This window comes from Fulmarus glacialis, unplaced genomic scaffold (genome assembly GCF_000690835.1).
Source record: "Fulmarus glacialis isolate BGI_N327 unplaced genomic scaffold, ASM69083v1 scaffold9531, whole genome shotgun sequence".
In the NCBI taxonomy this organism is placed as follows: Eukaryota; Metazoa; Chordata; class Aves; order Procellariiformes; family Procellariidae; genus Fulmarus; species Fulmarus glacialis.
Window position 1 is genome coordinate 390 of NW_009194663.1, and position 18225 is coordinate 18614.

The 18225-nt window shown below is 35.8% G+C and overlaps 1 protein-coding gene across 1 annotated transcript in view; it reads left to right on the plus strand.

The window, feature by feature from the left end:
• The first annotated feature begins 314 nt into the window (after positions 1–314).
• Positions 315–18225, plus strand: part of TUBGCP6 (tubulin, gamma complex associated protein 6) — a 23379-nt gene continuing 5468 nt past the window's right edge. The window contains exons 1-20 of the mRNA XM_009587839.1: positions 315–1061; positions 2557–2720; positions 4130–4340; positions 4858–5031; positions 6077–6198; positions 6531–6606; positions 7107–7216; positions 9110–9201; positions 9299–9438; positions 11102–11251; positions 11919–12000; positions 12078–12166; positions 12349–12464; positions 13142–13280; positions 13370–13486; positions 13739–15032; positions 15450–15505; positions 15757–15949; positions 16222–16390; positions 17740–17881. Coding sequence (XP_009586134.1) covers positions 315–1061; positions 2557–2720; positions 4130–4340; positions 4858–5031; positions 6077–6198; positions 6531–6606; positions 7107–7216; positions 9110–9201; positions 9299–9438; positions 11102–11251; positions 11919–12000; positions 12078–12166; positions 12349–12464; positions 13142–13280; positions 13370–13486; positions 13739–15032; positions 15450–15505; positions 15757–15949; positions 16222–16390; positions 17740–17881 — 4383 coding nt within the window. The remainder of the gene's footprint in view (positions 1062–2556; positions 2721–4129; positions 4341–4857; positions 5032–6076; positions 6199–6530; positions 6607–7106; positions 7217–9109; positions 9202–9298; positions 9439–11101; positions 11252–11918; positions 12001–12077; positions 12167–12348; positions 12465–13141; positions 13281–13369; positions 13487–13738; positions 15033–15449; positions 15506–15756; positions 15950–16221; positions 16391–17739; positions 17882–18225) is intronic.

Genomic DNA, 18225 nt, shown 5'->3' on the forward strand with positions numbered 1-18225 from the left:
GGAGTCTGTATTAGACCTTTGCTGTTCTATTTCAGTCTGCCGAGCAAAATCAGGCATCTGGAATTAAGCTTGCACCACTGTCGCTTTGCTTGTGATCAAAATCATAGTGTTATTTTTATAGTTCTTGTCCTAAATATATGCTAGGTCAGTTTTCTTCTCTCTCATTTTGGGCTGTCTCAGTTTAAGTTAAAGCATACTCATCAATTTCTCATACATGTTACGAGTGTTTCTTCCTTTTCCTCATATTTTTCAGGTCTTCGCATGAAACCAGAGACCTAGGCTGTAACTGCTGTAACCTGACAATTTCATTTGAAATGGAGAGCATTACACAGTTGTTCAATGATTTGTGTGAAGCACACTTGACAGGTTTGCCATGGAAAGTCCACCTGGGCAGGCGGAAGATCAGCAAGAGAAAGGCTAAGCAAAATCTGAAACGGGTTGCTTACAATGCCCTGTTCATAAACCTTTTTCAAGACGAGGCTCACAAGCTGCAATCAAACATTTCCAGGCTTCCAGTGAAAAACAAAATTTTGATGCTGTCTTTCAACTTGAGAGTTGGTGGCCTAGGTGCTCAAGCAGATAGACTGGAGAATCTTGTGGAGGAACTGGAAACAGCTGAATGCTTACCATTTACTGAAGTTAATTCTGTCTTGGATCTCTTAGTACAGCTTGCTGGAACAGGTCCTCCTCAGCTCGTACCACAAAAAAAGGACTATTTTCTGAACAACAAATATGTTGGGAGAAATGTCAAATATCAGGGTTATGATTATTATGATGTAAGTGTATTTGAAGCTGATATACAATCTCTAATAACAAACGAAGAATGTCAGTTCAATGACACGATTCAAAAGACGCTTCAGATAATGGAGGCTGCACCTGGCACTGGGCTCCCTGCCATAGGGTTGTTCTCACAGAACTATCCTGCTGGTGACAAGTTTGAGAAAGAAACACGGGTCTCACTCTTCGGTGCTCTTGTCCATAGCCGTACATATGATATGGACATCAAGTTGGATTTACCACCAGTGCCTGACAATGCAGATTTGTCTGGACTTGCAATTAAAGTATGGTATAATTGGTTTTGGACTTAAGAGTGTATGCATGCTTTCAATATGCCAGTTTGAAACTACAGTTTAAAATATAGGTAGTTGTTTAATTTGTAATAGAAGCGTACAGTGTTGGAATTTAAGATGGAGCAGGGATCCTTTTCTTTGCTGAGAACCAGATAAACTTTTTGGATACAGAGATGTATGATAATGAAAACCTTGGTCTTGTCCTACAACTGTGTAAAAAACCATCATGTGGCCATAGGCTTTGTGAAGTTAAGCCATCAGCTATATCTGTGCCTTCCCTGCCCTAGTAATCTTTTGCTTGCATTTTCGTATATTTTTGAATATTGAATATTGAACTCCTTTGCGTTGTTGCTTAGTTCTTACTGTTCAGCCTGACTGCATAAGCATTCCTGTCTGAATGTGTATGTTTTGCTGTTCAGGTTACATTACCTAACTTGTATTTTCTTCTTGGCTAGTTGTATCTTAAAACATTTTTTTCAATTATTATGTTTCATTGAACCTCCTAGTTCCCACTGTCCTTTTACCTTTTCAGTGTGTACAGTTTCTACTGTATCTTTTTTCCCCTTTTGCTGTCCATTCTGTTTATTTTTGCTGTGTTTTATTCTCATAGGGGTACTAGATAAACTTGTTGGGTTTTTTCCTTTCTTTCCATTTTCACTGTGTGTAGGTAGGTTTTTTTATACTTCTGTACTTTTAATCCTCATTTTGTTACCTCTACTTAACATACAGATAGCTCTTGCACTTCCCTTAACTCGGAGTCTTAATTGAAACTTGAAGGCAGACACATTAAAAAAGAAAACCCCTGTGCCATTCAATGTGCACATATGGATGTAAGTTGTAACTTAGGGGAGGCAGAACCTTTTTGAGTAAGTGCTGTACTCTTTCCATAAGACTGGAAAATTCGCGATTTCTTGAAATGTGCTGCTTTTTATGTGGGTGTGATTGTCTTTTACTAAAATTGAGTACTGTTCTGCATATAGAACTCCTGTTGAGTGGGAGTTGAAGATGTGGCATATACACTGTTTGGACACTGGCAGATTTTCTGCATATGAATAAGCATAAGGGAACAAACTATGTTAGTCATACTTAACAAAATGTTTACAAATTTGAAGAATTAGGGCCTCAAATCAAATACTAGCAGTATGATTTTATTAGTGTTACATATTGTTGAATATCCTCAGGTTCTCAATTTGTAGAACTATATGCTTACAAAGGAGTAAGTTTCAAGTTTAACACCAACAAACTTAGTATATTATTTTGATGGTGATTGTTGTTTTATGTATAGGCATTAATACCCATAGAGACTTACCAAATGAAAAGAGTTCTCACAGGAAAAACTTAAAATAGATGTAAAGGGAGGGTGGACGACACAGATTGAGTCATGTAGAGTCACTTGATCACAAATGATAGCAGAACATCTTCTTTATTAGCATATGTTTCTTCAGTAAAATGTTTTCACGTATAACATTTGAACTCTCTCCGACAGGTTCCCCAAAGTATAGACCAGTCAGAAGATGAGGGATTCCAGTCGGCATCCAATCTGACTCCTGATTCTCAGTCAGAGCCGAGCATGACTCCAGACATAGACTTGTGGGATGCAGTGCTTACATATGGACCCAGCAAACGAAGATGTTGGGAAAGAATTGGATAGTACGTGTCTGATGTTACTGGCAAACTTACTATGCATCATATGCAAATGTATGAAGGTGCATTTCATCTTAGTTCCAAATGACCTCGGTATAAATAGTGAAATGTGCATATTTATTTCACGGCATTCAATATACTGCATTAATGACTGAGAAAGGAATAAAGATTTTGCAGTTTCAGTAAACTAGTTCTTAGGTTGCAGCTGTTTCATAGGAAGAGATAAAACAAAATAACCTTTGTCAAAAACACTGAAAGGATTATGGGGACACTTGCTGTTTCTGTGAAATGCAACATTTTTCTAACTAATCTGACTTCTTATGCACTGTGCAATTTATGTCACTCTAAAATGATTCCGTATTTTCAGTTTCAAAAGAGAAAGTAGTATTTGTAGAGCACTAGAATAATTAAACCTGTATCTCCCAGTATTGTACAGTATTGTATTCCTTTTCCCTGTCTGTCACCAAAACAAATTATAACAGATTTCTTGATGGTGTAGTTAGACTTGTAATTCTTTTGGGTGTTGAGTAGAAGATGCATCTTCTGAGAGAAGGCTCTATATAGCCCTGTTAAAGCTTCCTAGCTTCCCTAAATGGAAGGGAAAAAGAAAAGACAGGTATGGCAGGTATCTTCCTTAGGTTCCTGATGGATAGCGGTGTGCCTGATTCTTGGACAAACTTTGCTCTGTATGTTTTCTGTAATTTTAAGTAATAATCTGGTGATGCATCTGTTGCAGTGTTACACAGTGGTTTTTTGTAAGCCTGAGAAACTCAGAAACTCAGAAGTTCCCTGATCTGATTTTTCAAAGCCACCATAGCACGCTCTATCTTTGTTCCTAGCACAAGACGGTTTTTCTTGCTACCATTTGGACTGTAAGGATCTTAGAGTCAAATATAGACCATATGCCTGACAGCTTTCATGTAATACATGCTACTAGAATTCAGAATTTTTGGAAGAATTGGAAGGAGAAACTGTTTTGGAGGGGAGAGTAACCCTCACTGGGAAGAGCTAAAATGTGTTAATACAAGTCATTATAGCATTTTGAGCATAGTGCTTTTTAACATATTTGAATATTAGTATTACAGGACCCTGGAAATCTGGTGTATATTGACCTCATTTTCCTAATGTGAAAACTGCATCAGGGAAGGCCACAAAAGAAGGTGGTAATTCTCTGTCAAGGTTTCTGTCTCTGAACTGTTGTTCAAATTATCTACCTATTTCTTCACTCTACTGAGTTTGGGCTACAGTTTCATTGACTGAATGCACATTCCCTTGGAAATGTACTATATTACTAGTAGCTTGTTCTGTGGTCCATACTGGCTGTGTAAAATTCTGAAATGCCTTTTTGTCTTTAGGAGATATATTTCCTTCTTTTCATATAATCACCTTGTAATGTTGTGTTTACTCTGACACAGCCCACCTGGTAAAAAAGAGGAACCATATCTTACTGAAGCTGGGAGAGAAGCTTTTGACAAATTTTACAAACTTCGAGAAGGTGAATTGCAACTGTTTAGTAATACTGTACTTCAGCTTCCACAGCTTGTGCTAATGAAAGAGCCTGAACTAGTTAAGGATGTCTTGAATGTCCTCATTGGTGTGGTATCTACTACATTTTCACTCAATCAGGTATGGAAGATTTTTAACTGCGCTTCTTAGTAGCATCTTTTTCTTTTTTTCTTTGTAGAGGTTTTCTCTTCAATACATTTATTTCTTGTGAGATCTTGCAGTTGTGGATACTGTTGAAAAGTTGAATGTGACCTAATGGCAATAAGGAGTATTTATATATTGCAATAATGATGTTATTGCAATAGGCTAAGAGTATTTGTAGTCGTCTAAGTGAAAATAGGTTTTTAAATACTTGAAAATAGATGTGTAAATAGTTTTGTAGATTGGATTTTCTTTAAGGAATTAGATAATGAGTCTTATTCTGTGTATTTGAAAATACCATTCATACTCCTGAAATTTTGCTACAATTTAATATATTTATCATACTGTCCTAGCTATATAGTCTCAGTCACCAGAGTATCTAAAATGAAAATTTGTCTGCTGTTATTTTTGTGTGTAAATGTTTGCTGTTTTAAATCAGAATACAGTTATGAAATATTTGAATCTGCCTTTTTTTTTCCTCCCTATATCCTTTTAGGCTGCTCAGACATTTGTCATAAAGGACGGGGTATATGTATCTGGAACTTCACCAGAGACAATGCACAACCTACTCTCGGAAGTTGCAGAGTATGGAACCTATTACACACGACTAAGTCGTTTTTCTCTTCAGCCAGTTTTAGATTCTTCGTACAGCAAAGGACTTGTGTTTCAGGTAAAACAATTGTATTAAATAATCTAGATTTAATGGGTCAATTATCTTACGTAGAGAAGGTAACTTTGATTTCATGTAAAGCTGGAATTTCTGCATTCTGCAAAACGGCAAAGCATTTTAAGTGTAATGCTGCTCATCCCAGGTTGGCAATGAACTGTGTTTAAATCACAGCTCTGTGTGCTTAGGGCTTGCTTCCACTGAAACACATCGTGAAAGGTCTTCATTACCTGAAGTGTGATTTGTCTAGTTATGTTGTTCTGTTGAGGACTAAAGGAATATAATTTTTAGATGTTTTAAAAACATTACTTATTTATACATGAGGATGTATAAAACTAAAATACAAGAACTTTCTTAATACGGTATGTATATATATGTTATATATATATTTTTAAAAAATAAAAACTGAAATAGAGAAATATGATATTTAATAGCTTTAATTACTTTTTCTCAGCTCAGAATTAAGTGCAAATTTTCCCTGCCAGTCCTCTGTATATTATGCTGAACTGTGTGTGCACTGTGTAATATCAGGTGATTTAATCTCTTTCTAGTGCATAGAATTAAGTTACGATTGGTTATGAAAATGTATTCCTTCAGAATAATTGATTTACAGCAATGTTAATAGAAATTGAATAAGAAGGTCTTTCTCCTTGTCTTGTTAGAAAAAGTTGTAGACGAGTTTTTTCCAGTATCCAAATTAGGCATGAAAGTAAGGAAATGGGCTTCCCTAGGTTCATATTATAGCTGTTTAGAGAATGAGGAAGTCCTGAAAGGGCAATTCAAAGAAGCTGAACTAAGACGCTTTATTATACTGCGCGTGGCTACAAGCTCTGTGCATTGGATGTGTAAAGAGGAGTCATCTGGCTAATTTAAATGTCTGAAGTTGCATGGACTCTTATTTTCCCCTTACTTTGCTATACAAGTCCCTCTTACCTGCATATGCAAATTATTTTATTAAAAGGTTTGTTTTCATGCAATTGATGTGAGACATAGATAGACTATTAACAGCTTTAACATTAAGACTTTAAATATTTTCTGTTGATACTAGGCATTCACAAGTGGGCTGAGAAAGTATCTTCAGTATTACCGAGCCTGTGTTTTGTCAACACCTCCTACTTTAAGCCTTCTAACAATCAGCTTTCTCTTCAGAAAATTAGGTCGTCAGTTGAGGTAAGAGAATAATATTAAATATTTAAGCTTTTCATAGAAGAAAAAAAGGAATCTATTTCTTCATATACACTAAAAGAGACAATATTATTCGGGCATTCTTACATAGTCTTTCAGTATTTTGCCTCTATTTTAACAGAAAGATTTCTTTATATCCAGAAGATCCTAGGGAAAACATGTAAGGTCTCTTATATTCCGTTTCTTTGTTATCCCTGTTATCATTCAGCTGATACAGTAGGGTTGTTGTATGATATTCAACTTCAGCAAAATTCATTACTGCGATCTCAGAGACTTCTGGCTGAAATTGTTACATATGTTTTAATATTGGTTTTTAGGTATTTAGCTGAACTTTGTGGCATAGGAACAACTGCGCTGGGGATCAGTGGTGGAGCTGGTGCTTCATTTCCTACGGTGATAATTAATTTGATGTTTTTATGTTTGGTTTGCGTTACAATGTTAATATTCTTCAAAATTAGGTAGGATTTTACATAAAATATTTAGTGTTGGTCTCTTTGCTACCAAAGAGATGACCTTGGACCTCCAGTTAGAATGCCATGATCCTTTCTCCAAACATTTTAAAATTTGGAATTTTGTCCTGTGTTTTCAATTCCTAAAGTAAACGAAGGACCCAAAATAAGCCTTAGAGTGCATTTCATTCCAAAGGAGATGTTTGTAGCAAGTCAAATGAGTCCAACTCTAAACATACCTGTTTCCCTCCAGTGACTATAAAGTGAGCTTGAGGTAACTAGCTCAGATAAAGTGATCTTAACTGCAGATAGCTAGAGGAAGTGAGATGAATCCTGCCTTCTGTGTCTAGTGAAACATGTAAAGCTGTGTATTTATGAGTCTTTTGTACTAAAGTTGTAGTGAAATTTGTTGCCTAATACTAGAATATTTTTCAATTTTTTTAGGGTGTTAAATTGCTTTCTTATCTGTACAAAGAGGCTCTCAACAACTGTAGCAATGAGCATTATCCAGTTCTTCTGTCTTTGTTGAAGACGAGCTGTGAACCATACACAAGGTGCGTCCATACTGTTCTCTGCATAATTGTGTTTAAGAGCAGTTCTGAATTAGTAATCTGGTGAGTAATTCTGCTAATTTAACAAAGGTTTTTAACGTTTTCAGAAAAATACAAGATGTGGCTGTATCTGCCACATATTAATACATATTAAAATTAATTCATTTTGCTGAATCCTTCTTTCCCTTTCTTTTCCAGCTCAGTAACAACGTAAGGGTTTTATGTGTGACTAGATTAGGAAATAAATGCCTGTAAATAAGACTTCTTTCTTGCTGCTGGTCCTGGAAATTCATGCTGGAATATAAGACTCTGATAAACTTTTTTTTTTCCTTCTCATACCTGTAGTAAAATCCTGAAACTAGTAACTAACAGGTTTCTCTTGGTGTTGCACAAACTGGGAAAGTTCATGCTTATTTCCACTGTCTTTTTCTTGTGGGCTTTTCAGTAAGCAAAAACAAACAAACAAAAAAATCTGTTGTTCATTAAGTAAATGTAACTAACTAGCAACAGGAAGTAGAGTTCCTTGGATTGCAACAGTTTTGTTAAGCAGTGCACATCAATTTAAAAGTTGTTAGTTTATAGACTTCTGAAGAGATGATAATTTTTTAAAAATAGCTATTTATAGGGATTATAGCTGTAGTCCATCATCAATTTACAATGATACTTATTAGATGTAATGATACTAGAAAGAGAAAACCAAAATCTGTCAAAATGCTCTAAATTTAAGATTCCTCCCATGGCCACCCTTCTTGTTTTTTCTTCCTTCTACATAAAATGTTCTTCAGATAAATTTCGTTTCAGATTTACCAGGAGACTCAATGAAATATCTTTACAGCTCCTGCCCTGCAATTTATAGAAAGTAGTCAGATTTCTGAAATACCAAGGGCAGGATGTCGTGGCATCACAAGGAACCTAAAAAATATGAAAGTGTGCTTACTAGTAGGTGATGCTTACAGCATTGACTCCTAAATTTGTTGCAGATCGCTATCGAAACATTCATCATACACAATCAGGGCTGCCGTGGAAGGAGGCCTCCATTATCTGCAGAAAGTGTTATCCCACTCATTTATTAACCTGAAAGAAATTAAATAATAGAAGTTGTAGCTCAAATAAATCATAGAAACATCAGATTTAACACTTTAAAAGTTCTTAACTTTTTGCTTACAACCTTAAAATTGAACGGTGGTTCCTGTGCTAAATGCTTCCTGTTTGTTACACTGACCCAGCGTCTGGAAACAGTGTTAGTATTCCAACTGATAAGAAAAGAAAAGAAAAGATTAGCTTCAAGGTGCTCCAAGCCTTTTCATCTATAGCTTGAGATAATTGTGGTTTTTTATTTCTTTAAAAATTTGGTTTCACACAGAGGAAATACGAAAAAGCATGAATAAATATTACAAAATAGCAGTTCTCATTATTGCATGTATATTAAAAATGTCTCTAGGTCCGGGGAAGAAGTGCTTAATATTGCATTTTTGTTTTATACCTTTTCAGTTTCTCCCTGCTAAAGTTACCTGTCTTTAAAATAAATTCTTCCTGCTTATCTCTCCCTATGCTTTTGATGTGCTGCAAAGATTTATAGAAATTTTTAATATACACTTAGTAAATTAATATACAGAAATAAAAAGATTGTTGTAATTAAGGCAATGTTCTTTCATCTTGACTAATTATCACTGAACTGTTCTATATAAAGATGGTTTCTTTTAAGAAAAATGTAGAGACATAATCCTGTGTGTATCTTTAAATACCAGTGCAACAGCACTTAATTGCTGTTTTTTATCCTGCCTATAACTTGTGTGTTTTGATGTTTTAAAGAATATACTTACTGTTTGGTTATAATAAAGTTGAGAAGGTGAGAGGATTGATTTTCAATATTGTACAACTATTTTTTTTTTTTAGATTTATCTATGATTGGGTATACAGTGGTGTATTCAGAGATGTTTATGGAGAATTTATGATCCAGGTGAATGAGGATTATCTCTGTTTTAGAGGTACAGTATGTATATGGAGCATTTCTGATTTATATAATTTGTGCTCTTAATTAAAAAATTAAAAATATATACTTCCATCTTTCTGTTTGATATGTAGATAAACATTACTGGACTCATGGTTATGTTTTGATTTCAAAAGAAGTAGAAGATTGTGTCCCTGTATTTCTTAAACATATTGCTAATGATGTGTACATATGCGGGAAAACCATAAACTTGCTGAAATTGTGCTGTCCTAGGGTAAGTTTTGGTTTGGTTCCTTCCTATTACATCGAGAAAATCATGTCTCTTTAGAGCAAGTTTCTAGGTTTTTAGTAAGTTTGCTCCTTTATTGAAAACTGGTATTGCGTAAGTAGAATGTTGATTCATGGAAGGCAATTACTTGCTCTGAGATACTTGTGAGCTGATTATCTACTCTAATTGCTAACACCTCACTGCAGAAATACAAGTTTTTAACAGCATCAAATTTATTGTATATTTCTTATTTTCCTTTGTATTGAAAGCAGAAATGTTTTAGGCTTCCAAGGAAGTGCCTTCCATTTTTCACACAACTCACACTACTATTTTTTGGTTTAAAGATGCCTCTCTTACCAGGTCTTGACTCAGTTCTACATAGCTCTTGAATTATCAGCTCTATCACTGCATTTTCATGAAGTGCTTCAATAGTTTTGTTTATTCATATTTTGGAGAATGAGTCTTGTCCTTGATAAGAAAAGCATGTTAAACTACTTTGTGTCTTCCCTCTTCTCTATATATGTCTAACAATGAAACAACCACAGAGGTGTGTAAAGTCTATAGGCACTCTTCCCTAAGTAACTAGTATTCTCTTTCTTTCTAAGATCAGAGCTGCCCAGTCTTGACAGAGCTGGGCAGCTCAGTATCAGATATCCGATATCAGATATCAGGCATAAGCCTAATACCTCAAGTGAGATGACCCTCTGCTAGTTCTCCTGAGTCTGCTCTGATAAGCATTCTCAAACCATGACTCAGATGTGCCAGTAGTACTGGGCTTTTTATAAAACAGTGTCAGCCATCATTGCCATTATAAATTACAGCTTTATCAGTCACTAACACAGTATCGTAATAGATAGAACGTTCCCCCAAGATGTGCAGCACCCAGGTTCAATCATCTTCCATCTGCCTGAGAGTGCCAGTCACATTTCATCCCTTTCCATGATAATGCCCGAAACAGCTGGCTCTTCCTTTTTGCTTAGGCTAACACAGTCTCAGGAACACACAGCTCTGGGCATCCCATCTTCTGGCTTTTACCAGTAGACTGGGGAATCCAGTGTGAGCATGCTTGTGTGCTCTTTTTTTTTTTTAAAGCTCGCTTACTTGTTTTTTGCACTGAGTAGAAGAGCTTCAGAGCTTTAGCAATGTTGAGGTGGAACAGAAGGACCTAAGATACTTAGCTTAGAGAATAGGTACTCTGTAATGTGCACTGGCCATATTTTTGAGAGTTATGTCTTGTGTAAAGTTCTCTCCTGTAGGTGTGTGTTAGTTATGTTCCAGACAGTTCCTATTAAGTGGGGATCTGTGGGGGATATAAGCGAACAAAAACTAACTTTTGATAGGAGAGATGCATTCAGCACTGAGTTACTCAGGCTCAGTTAATTTGGATATTCAGAAAAGCAGAATTTTAGGCATTTAGAACATGACTAGTGTAAATGTATGTCTCAGATTTTAGATTCCTGTTCAATTCAGTGGGAAAGAGGAGACCCTGAGATCCAAGTTCTAGAACTTTATACTCTGTCTCCTACTTTGAATGGTATAAATCCTAAAACCGATGATACTAATAAAAATTTTAGATCCTGTGTGGAGTCTTGTTTCAGTATCTTGAAGCATTGCTAAGTTATTTTACAATTTAAAAAATGTATTTAAAAGGAAATTTCTCATTTTTCAGCATTATATATGTTGGTCAGATATACCTGTTCCCCGGATTTCAGTTATTTTTTCACTTGAGGAGCTGAAAGAAATAGAGAGAGATTGTGCAGTGTATGTAGGTCGAATGGAAAGAATTGCCCGATACAGTTCCATAAGCAAGGAGGAAAAGGTAAATGAATAAAAGAATAAAGACCTTATTGTTGGGATTTTTTTTTTAATACTCATTTTTTATATTTGTTGTAACTTTGAAAGAATTTTTATTTATGGTCAGAATTTCTTCATTGGTCAGTTGCTCAATTCATTGAATTGTTATTGCAACAAATAAACTTATTTAATATAGTTTTTAAAAGTATAGGTGCTGTGTTGTCATTTGTTGGCATTTTCATATATTAAAGGAGTTTTGGACTTCCATCTTAGTTCTTTGCAGCAGCAGATTTGCCCTCCTACTGAAAAGTACTGAAAAGATTGTTAGATTCTAATTTAACAAATGTGACAAGCTAATTAGTAACCAGATAAGACTCTTTTTGTAATTTGCGTAGCTATTTGTTTTTTCAGACCTCTTTTAGTTATAAAGAGACTTCTGTCTTTCAGATGCCATCAATATAGCATACATATATCAAATGGATTTGGTTTGGTGTGAGGTCTGGAGTATTAACTTTCAATATTAGTTTATAGACCCTCCATTTAATTAATTGCTTTATTAATATTTCTGTACTGTAATCATAGATTAGTAACCATTATAAAGTGTGCACCTGTCTTTGCAACAGTGTATTTTCAAGTCTAACATAGTAGAAAAAATTCCCACCTGTATTTTTGTTTGTTTGGGGTTTTTTTAGGATTTGCGCATGGAAATAGCCAAACAAGAATTAATTGTTCATGCTCGAGAAACTGCTAGCAAAGTACTAAAAGCCATTAATGGTAAGTTGCAGTGGTGTTTCATATGATTTCTAGTGTGTTTGTTAATGTAAACTAACAATATCTTTATTTTAATACAGATCGACAAATATCAGAACGAATGGCTTTGGATGCAAAGAAACGGGAACAGTTTCAGAAACTGAAAGAGCAGTTTGCAAAAGACCAAGAGGTATTTCTGTGTGTTTCTAAAGCCAACTGTATTTCCTAGGCAAATAATTGAAAGGTTATCTTGATTTACTGTACTGAAGTAGAATGAGTAGCTCATGGGGTACAAATAAGAACTTCTTGCAGATGTGTGTGTTACAGCTGGTATTGAGAGTGGCTTTTAAAAAGTGTTGAATATTTATGCAGCGTCGCCTTGCAATAAAGCAAGAGGAGATTGATGATGATTTCAGCTATGCCCGAGAGCTCAGAGAGAGAGAAAAAAGACTGAAAGCTTTAGAAGAAGAACTGGAAAAAAAGGCAAGGTAAATGTATCTGAGTAGTCTCCCAAAGCTTAGATACTCCAAAACGATCATAAAGACCTCAGGAAAAATTATTGTTTATTAAAATTTATGATACTAGCAGTTCGCAGACATTGCTCTACAAGGGTAATGTTTGCAGTTAAAAGATGGATGTAAGGATTTTTGGTAATCTATGAGCAATTTTGTCATTTAGGAATGGTTAGTGGCTCAAAAATCTGGGACCCACTGGTTTGCACCAATCCTATCCAGTCTGGTTTTTGTTATGATCAGAATTTCAGGAGAAAATTTAACTATGTCTTACAATTAAAAGCTGAGCCCACAGCAAAAATGGTCACATGTATGTCAAAGCAAAAGTAAAAAGCAGACGGAGGAGTTAGATTGATAATTATTTGAATTGCCCTTGTTGTGCCTCTAGTTATATTTCACTTTCTTTTGTTATATCTAAAAATACTTAAGATAAATGAGTGACCTATTAAGAATAGTTATAGAAATACATATTGACTAAGAATACAGTCCTGTTTTCTCCACCTGTTTATTCTCTGTGATTGAAGCCTCTGGCTTCTACTTTTAAAAAATTGCTTCTCAGTTCTGAAGTGCTAAAAGGTCTTATTCTTTAGAAGGGAAGATGAAAATCAGTATGTGAAAATCTGTAACTTAGCTTTATTTTTACCTTCATTTAGGCAGGAATTAATTGACCATTATAGCAAACTTTCTGATGATGCAGCCCGTAGGGAACAAAGAGCATTGTGGAAAATCCAGCGACACAAGTTGGAAACAGCCCGTCTTAAGTTTCTATTAGAAGATCAAAAACGCATCGAGGTATCTTCCGAAAAGGCTTAAGAAATGTAATTTAGAAAATTTGGTACTTGGTACTTAAAGGCTTTTGGTTTTGTCATTTTTACTTATAGGAAATGCTTGAAAAACTTCCAGATGGAAACTACAGGAGAAAATTAGATATTATTCCTTATAAACAGTGCCAGTTGGCTTTAGATAAAAACCCTGTTTTGAAAGATCCACATTCACAGGTGAGTTTATTTTCTTACATAAACTCCAGGTTGCTATTCCAAGTTTCTCTCAAGGGAGTTCATTTCATGGTTCATTTCAGTTCAGTAAACACAAGGTTCACTGTAACAGCAGGGTGAGTAGTTATCACGTTATTTGTAGTACACCTGAAAAATTGGAAAATTTTAAATCTTAGTTGTAATAAAGTGGTGCCCTAATAAGTAGCTTGATTATATGTGACTAGCCATACAGTGTAGTAATTATTTCTTTTTTAGGTGTCTTCTATGAAACCTCTGCATTCTAATGAAACAGTTGGTAGAAAAGAATCTGAGCCTGGACTGGAATATGCTACTTCTGCTGACAAAGCACTGCCCATGCCAGAGCTGACAAGTAATAATGCTGATCAGCATTTTCAGCCTAACGCGGCAGGATCTGAAAGCAATCTCCAAAGTTCCGAGAAAGCATGCAGTCCTCTACACAGTGCTGATTCCTTGCCCGAATCCAATGTGAATATAGAAGATTTCTTATCAAAGCCACAAAATGAACAACCTGTTGCCATTAGCATACAAGGATCTTTGCTAGATGAAGCATTCCGAAATATTAACTCGGATCTTTCTGAGCCTTCTCAAGTAAGTGAAAATCAGCCTGTCTTGAGAAGAGCACTGGAAGGCGAAGACAATGCACCATTGCATCAGCAAAATGAGTATGATTTTAATACAGTTCTCAGACCATCTGCAGCTTGGCAGGGACATGTTAGAGTTGGAGAAAATGTATTTGATGTGGAATACAGAAGACCTCGGTGGAATGTTCATGGACATGCATCTGATGCCAACATTAGAGTGGGAGAATATGTACCTCATGAGGATGCTTACCAGCCACATTCAAGTCCTTATGGGCATTCTTCAGACTCCCATATAAAAATCAGCAGCTATATTTCTGACGTTGAATCTAGCCGACCCCGATGGAATATTCATGGGCATGTTTCTGAAGCTCATATTAAAATTGGGGAATATGCTTCAGAGGTAGAGTCCTCAAGGCCTAGGTGGAACATTCATGGACATGCTTCGGAAGCCAATATTAAGATTGGAGAGTATGTGTCAAATGTAGCTCCTACAAGGCCTCGATGGAACATCCATGGTCATGCATCTGATGCCAATATCAAGATTGGTGAAAACATGTCAGAGGTGGTCTCAGCTAGACCTCGTTGGAATATCCACGGGCATGCTTCACAGTCGCACATCAAAATCGGAGGACTGGTTTCAGATACAGAGCCTTTGAAATCTCGTTGGAGCCCGTTTGGTCATGCATCCCAGTCAAACATCCAAATAGGGAAGTGGGCCCCATCTGCCGAAAATGATCCAATACCTCATCGTAAAACCATTTCGGGTCCTTCATCTGACTCCACAGTTCAGACACTTCTGTACAGTGAAGAATTATCTCCTGAAAAAACGTCACAAGTTAAGGAAGAGACTTTACCACAGTCGCAGTCATCTGACAGTGTTTCAGTCTTTCCTGATGCTAATATTAAAGATGACAAAAAAGAAAATACAATGGAAGAGAAACAAGAAGGTAAAATAAAATTAAGTTTATTCAGTCAGCATTTGTTTGAGGGCTCATGAAAGTAAATGTAAATGGTTATGGTCAAAATGGGTACCTACTGCTTAATTCCTTGCATAACTTTTCGGACACTGTTAGAATTCAGAGGAAACAATTTGAGCTTAGTCTTATCTCCTATATACAAGAAACAGACCATTAAGAAAATTCTAGTCTGAAACTTCGTGAAACAGGACCTCGTGTGATCTCGAGTAGAGAACACACATCTAACTGCCTGGATGGGGCTATGGGGAGGGACTGTTATTGGGGTGGTTGTTTCTGTGATAGTCTATAGAGAAATTCTGAAGAACTTTGGGAGCAGATCTGAAGTATGAACTAAGTATTATAAGCAGGTCTAAGTAAATGCTGTCTTTAATTTACTTGTAATTACAGTAATTGCAGATGTGGTCAACAAGGACCCTTCTCCAGATTCCTCACAGAGCTTACAGGTAAGAAACAAAGTAGTTGTCGAGAAGACCTCCTTTTCCTTCGAAGGATTAAACACGCTGGTAGTTAAGGTAGTAAGTTCTGTCCTAATCTAGTAATGACTGTAATACCATATTGTTTTTACATGTCAGAAAAGTATAGGTGAGTAAGCTCTTTTATTTTCAGTTGGAACAACTAGTCAATTACCTGTAAGAACACATTGTTAAGGCAAAGCCAGCATCCCTCATAAAATTTGTCTGGTTTTTTGTTTAAGGCAGAAGAACCTGAAAAAGCAATTCCACAAGATACTGTGCCTCAAGAAACTTTATTTTCTGAAGCTAATGCTCCTAAGACTAAGGAGGAGGAAGGGGGAAAGGAAGATACATGGAAGAAAGAACAAGCTTATTTGAAAGCCTTATCGGATCAGTATTGTATTGAAAAATATCAAGATAGTTATGATTTGATGTGTGAGTAGAACTGTTGGAACAGTAGAACAATAGAATATGTGATAAACTTGAATAAGAAAGCTGAGTGCCAGAAAAATACCTGAATTACCAGTAAATTACCAATATTATGAACTGCAGTAGCCAAACAATTTGCTTCTAGGCACAAAGATGAAAAATACATTTTGTCACATTATGATTTTCTAACCTAGAGGGGTTTGTAGAGTTTAATAGAAACAGATTATCAAATTGCTTAAGTATAATAACTTACAATGTTTATATATTTTTAAATCTAGCAGAACTACCAGTTTCTCATCTCTTGCATCATGTGATACCAAGATCGTACACTTTTCCTGTGGATCCTATGGTACAGTCAGCAACAGATGAAACGGCTGTACAGCTGAGTGAGCTCTTATCTCTGCCAGTGCTGATGAAACGTTCTATTACTGCTCCACTTGTATCTCAGTGAGTATTTGTTAGAAATAGTGAATCCATAATTTAGCAATTAGTGTCGTGTTCTTTATTAGTTCTTTTTTGAGACAAGAGCTGCACATAGATCTGTTCTCTTAAACTTTCTCTTTGCTCCCAGAAGTGGTTCAGTGGATGGTCCATTACTAACTAAAAAGTTCAGATTTACATTATAAGTAGTAATATAAACATATATTTTTATGTGTAAATTAAAAATTTGAAGGTCTATTTGAAATACAAGGGCTTGGAGGGAAGTGTTTGCTCTCAGACTCGTGGATTATGCAGCAGTGGCTTTGACACCATTGGTTTCCCTGTTCTTTTAAAAAGAAGGTGTATTATTTATAATGTTTGTGCTAGTTTTTATTTGGCAGATGAAAGATAAGGGGAAAAAACCTGAAAAATCTTTTGATTATGTGAAAGCTCATGCATATTGATCAGGATATATTTTCTGTTTCTATGTGAACTCCAGCTTCAAGGCTGTTTTGAAGTTTAATAGAAGCTCTTCTTGTTACTATTGGGATGTATAGGGAAACCACATATGTTGGACCATTTTATTAGTATATCTAATGGTATTTTAAAGAAAATTTTTTGTTATTATGTACAAGATTAGCTTCTGTCATGAAAACAGTTATTCACAGATGTGTTGAAATGCTTCCTGGTTTGGAATCTACTTTCTTGGAAGTTTGGATTTCCATTTACTAATTCTGAGTATGCTGTACTCAAAGTTTGGTGCAATGTAGAAAGATGTAATTATCTAACTTCGTTTTAAACATCCAGATTGGCTACCAGAATGATCTGTATACATATTTATATATTCAGCAAAGCAAAGTAAGCAAGCCTGAGTTGTGTGCTGGCAGAATTAGCCTATCTCTGATATGCAAGTTAAATTATTTAAAGCTAGCTTGAATACCTACACTATACTGCAAACTGTAGTATAAACCTGCCCTCAATATCTAGTGTCAGAGCTTTACGATTAGGATATTCTTCTCAGGGATTTAACAGTCTTTCTTAATCTGTTTGTGTAGGTGACAGAGATAAGACAGAAGGCTATTGATAAAATGTTGCTCCAGGCCCAGCAGCATGTTCTAAAGAGCATTATAGTAGCCAGTCTTAAAATACTTCCACAATACTGTTCAAAATCCAGTTATCTGAAGTGGTAGGTTTTAATTCTGGTATATTCTGGATGAAGATTTTTTTTGTCTCTTTTTTTTTGCTTATGTGAATATCATTCTGTCTTGGATATCAGAGTTAAGTATTGGAGCACTAATCTGATGTCACATCTGAATGTTAACATAAGGAAGGAGTTGCTTGTAAGAATAATACCTTTTCTGTGTTTTTATTCTTAGTGTTTCTCTTGTGAACAAAGCAATAGTTGATTACTACTTTGTGGAACTGAACGTAGAGAAGCATTTTGAAGCACTGAGACACTTTTTGTTAATGGAAGATGGGGAATTCGCTCAGTCGCTCAGTGACCTGTTGTTTGAGAAGGTATTTGCTTTGTTGTCTTAACCCTTGATTTTGGGTTGTCTGCTTTAGCTTGTTACCTCTGGATTAATTTGGATGGGAATAAGGGAATGGTGTGATTTAGAATCCTGGCTTGTGCTGTTTTCCTCTTTTGTGCTGTGTCGAGAAGTCTTGTAGCAAGGAACTCTGTTAACATTGTAAGGGCTGAGGCAAAAGAAGGTCTTTGCTCGGAAGGGATGCCCATGCCCAAGGAAGTCCCAAGGAAGAGAGTGATGTTTCCTACTGCTAATCCCAGCAAGGGTTTGGCACATTGAGGATAATAATTTCAAACTTTGACAGATAAGCAGCCATGGAAGGGTATTTCACTC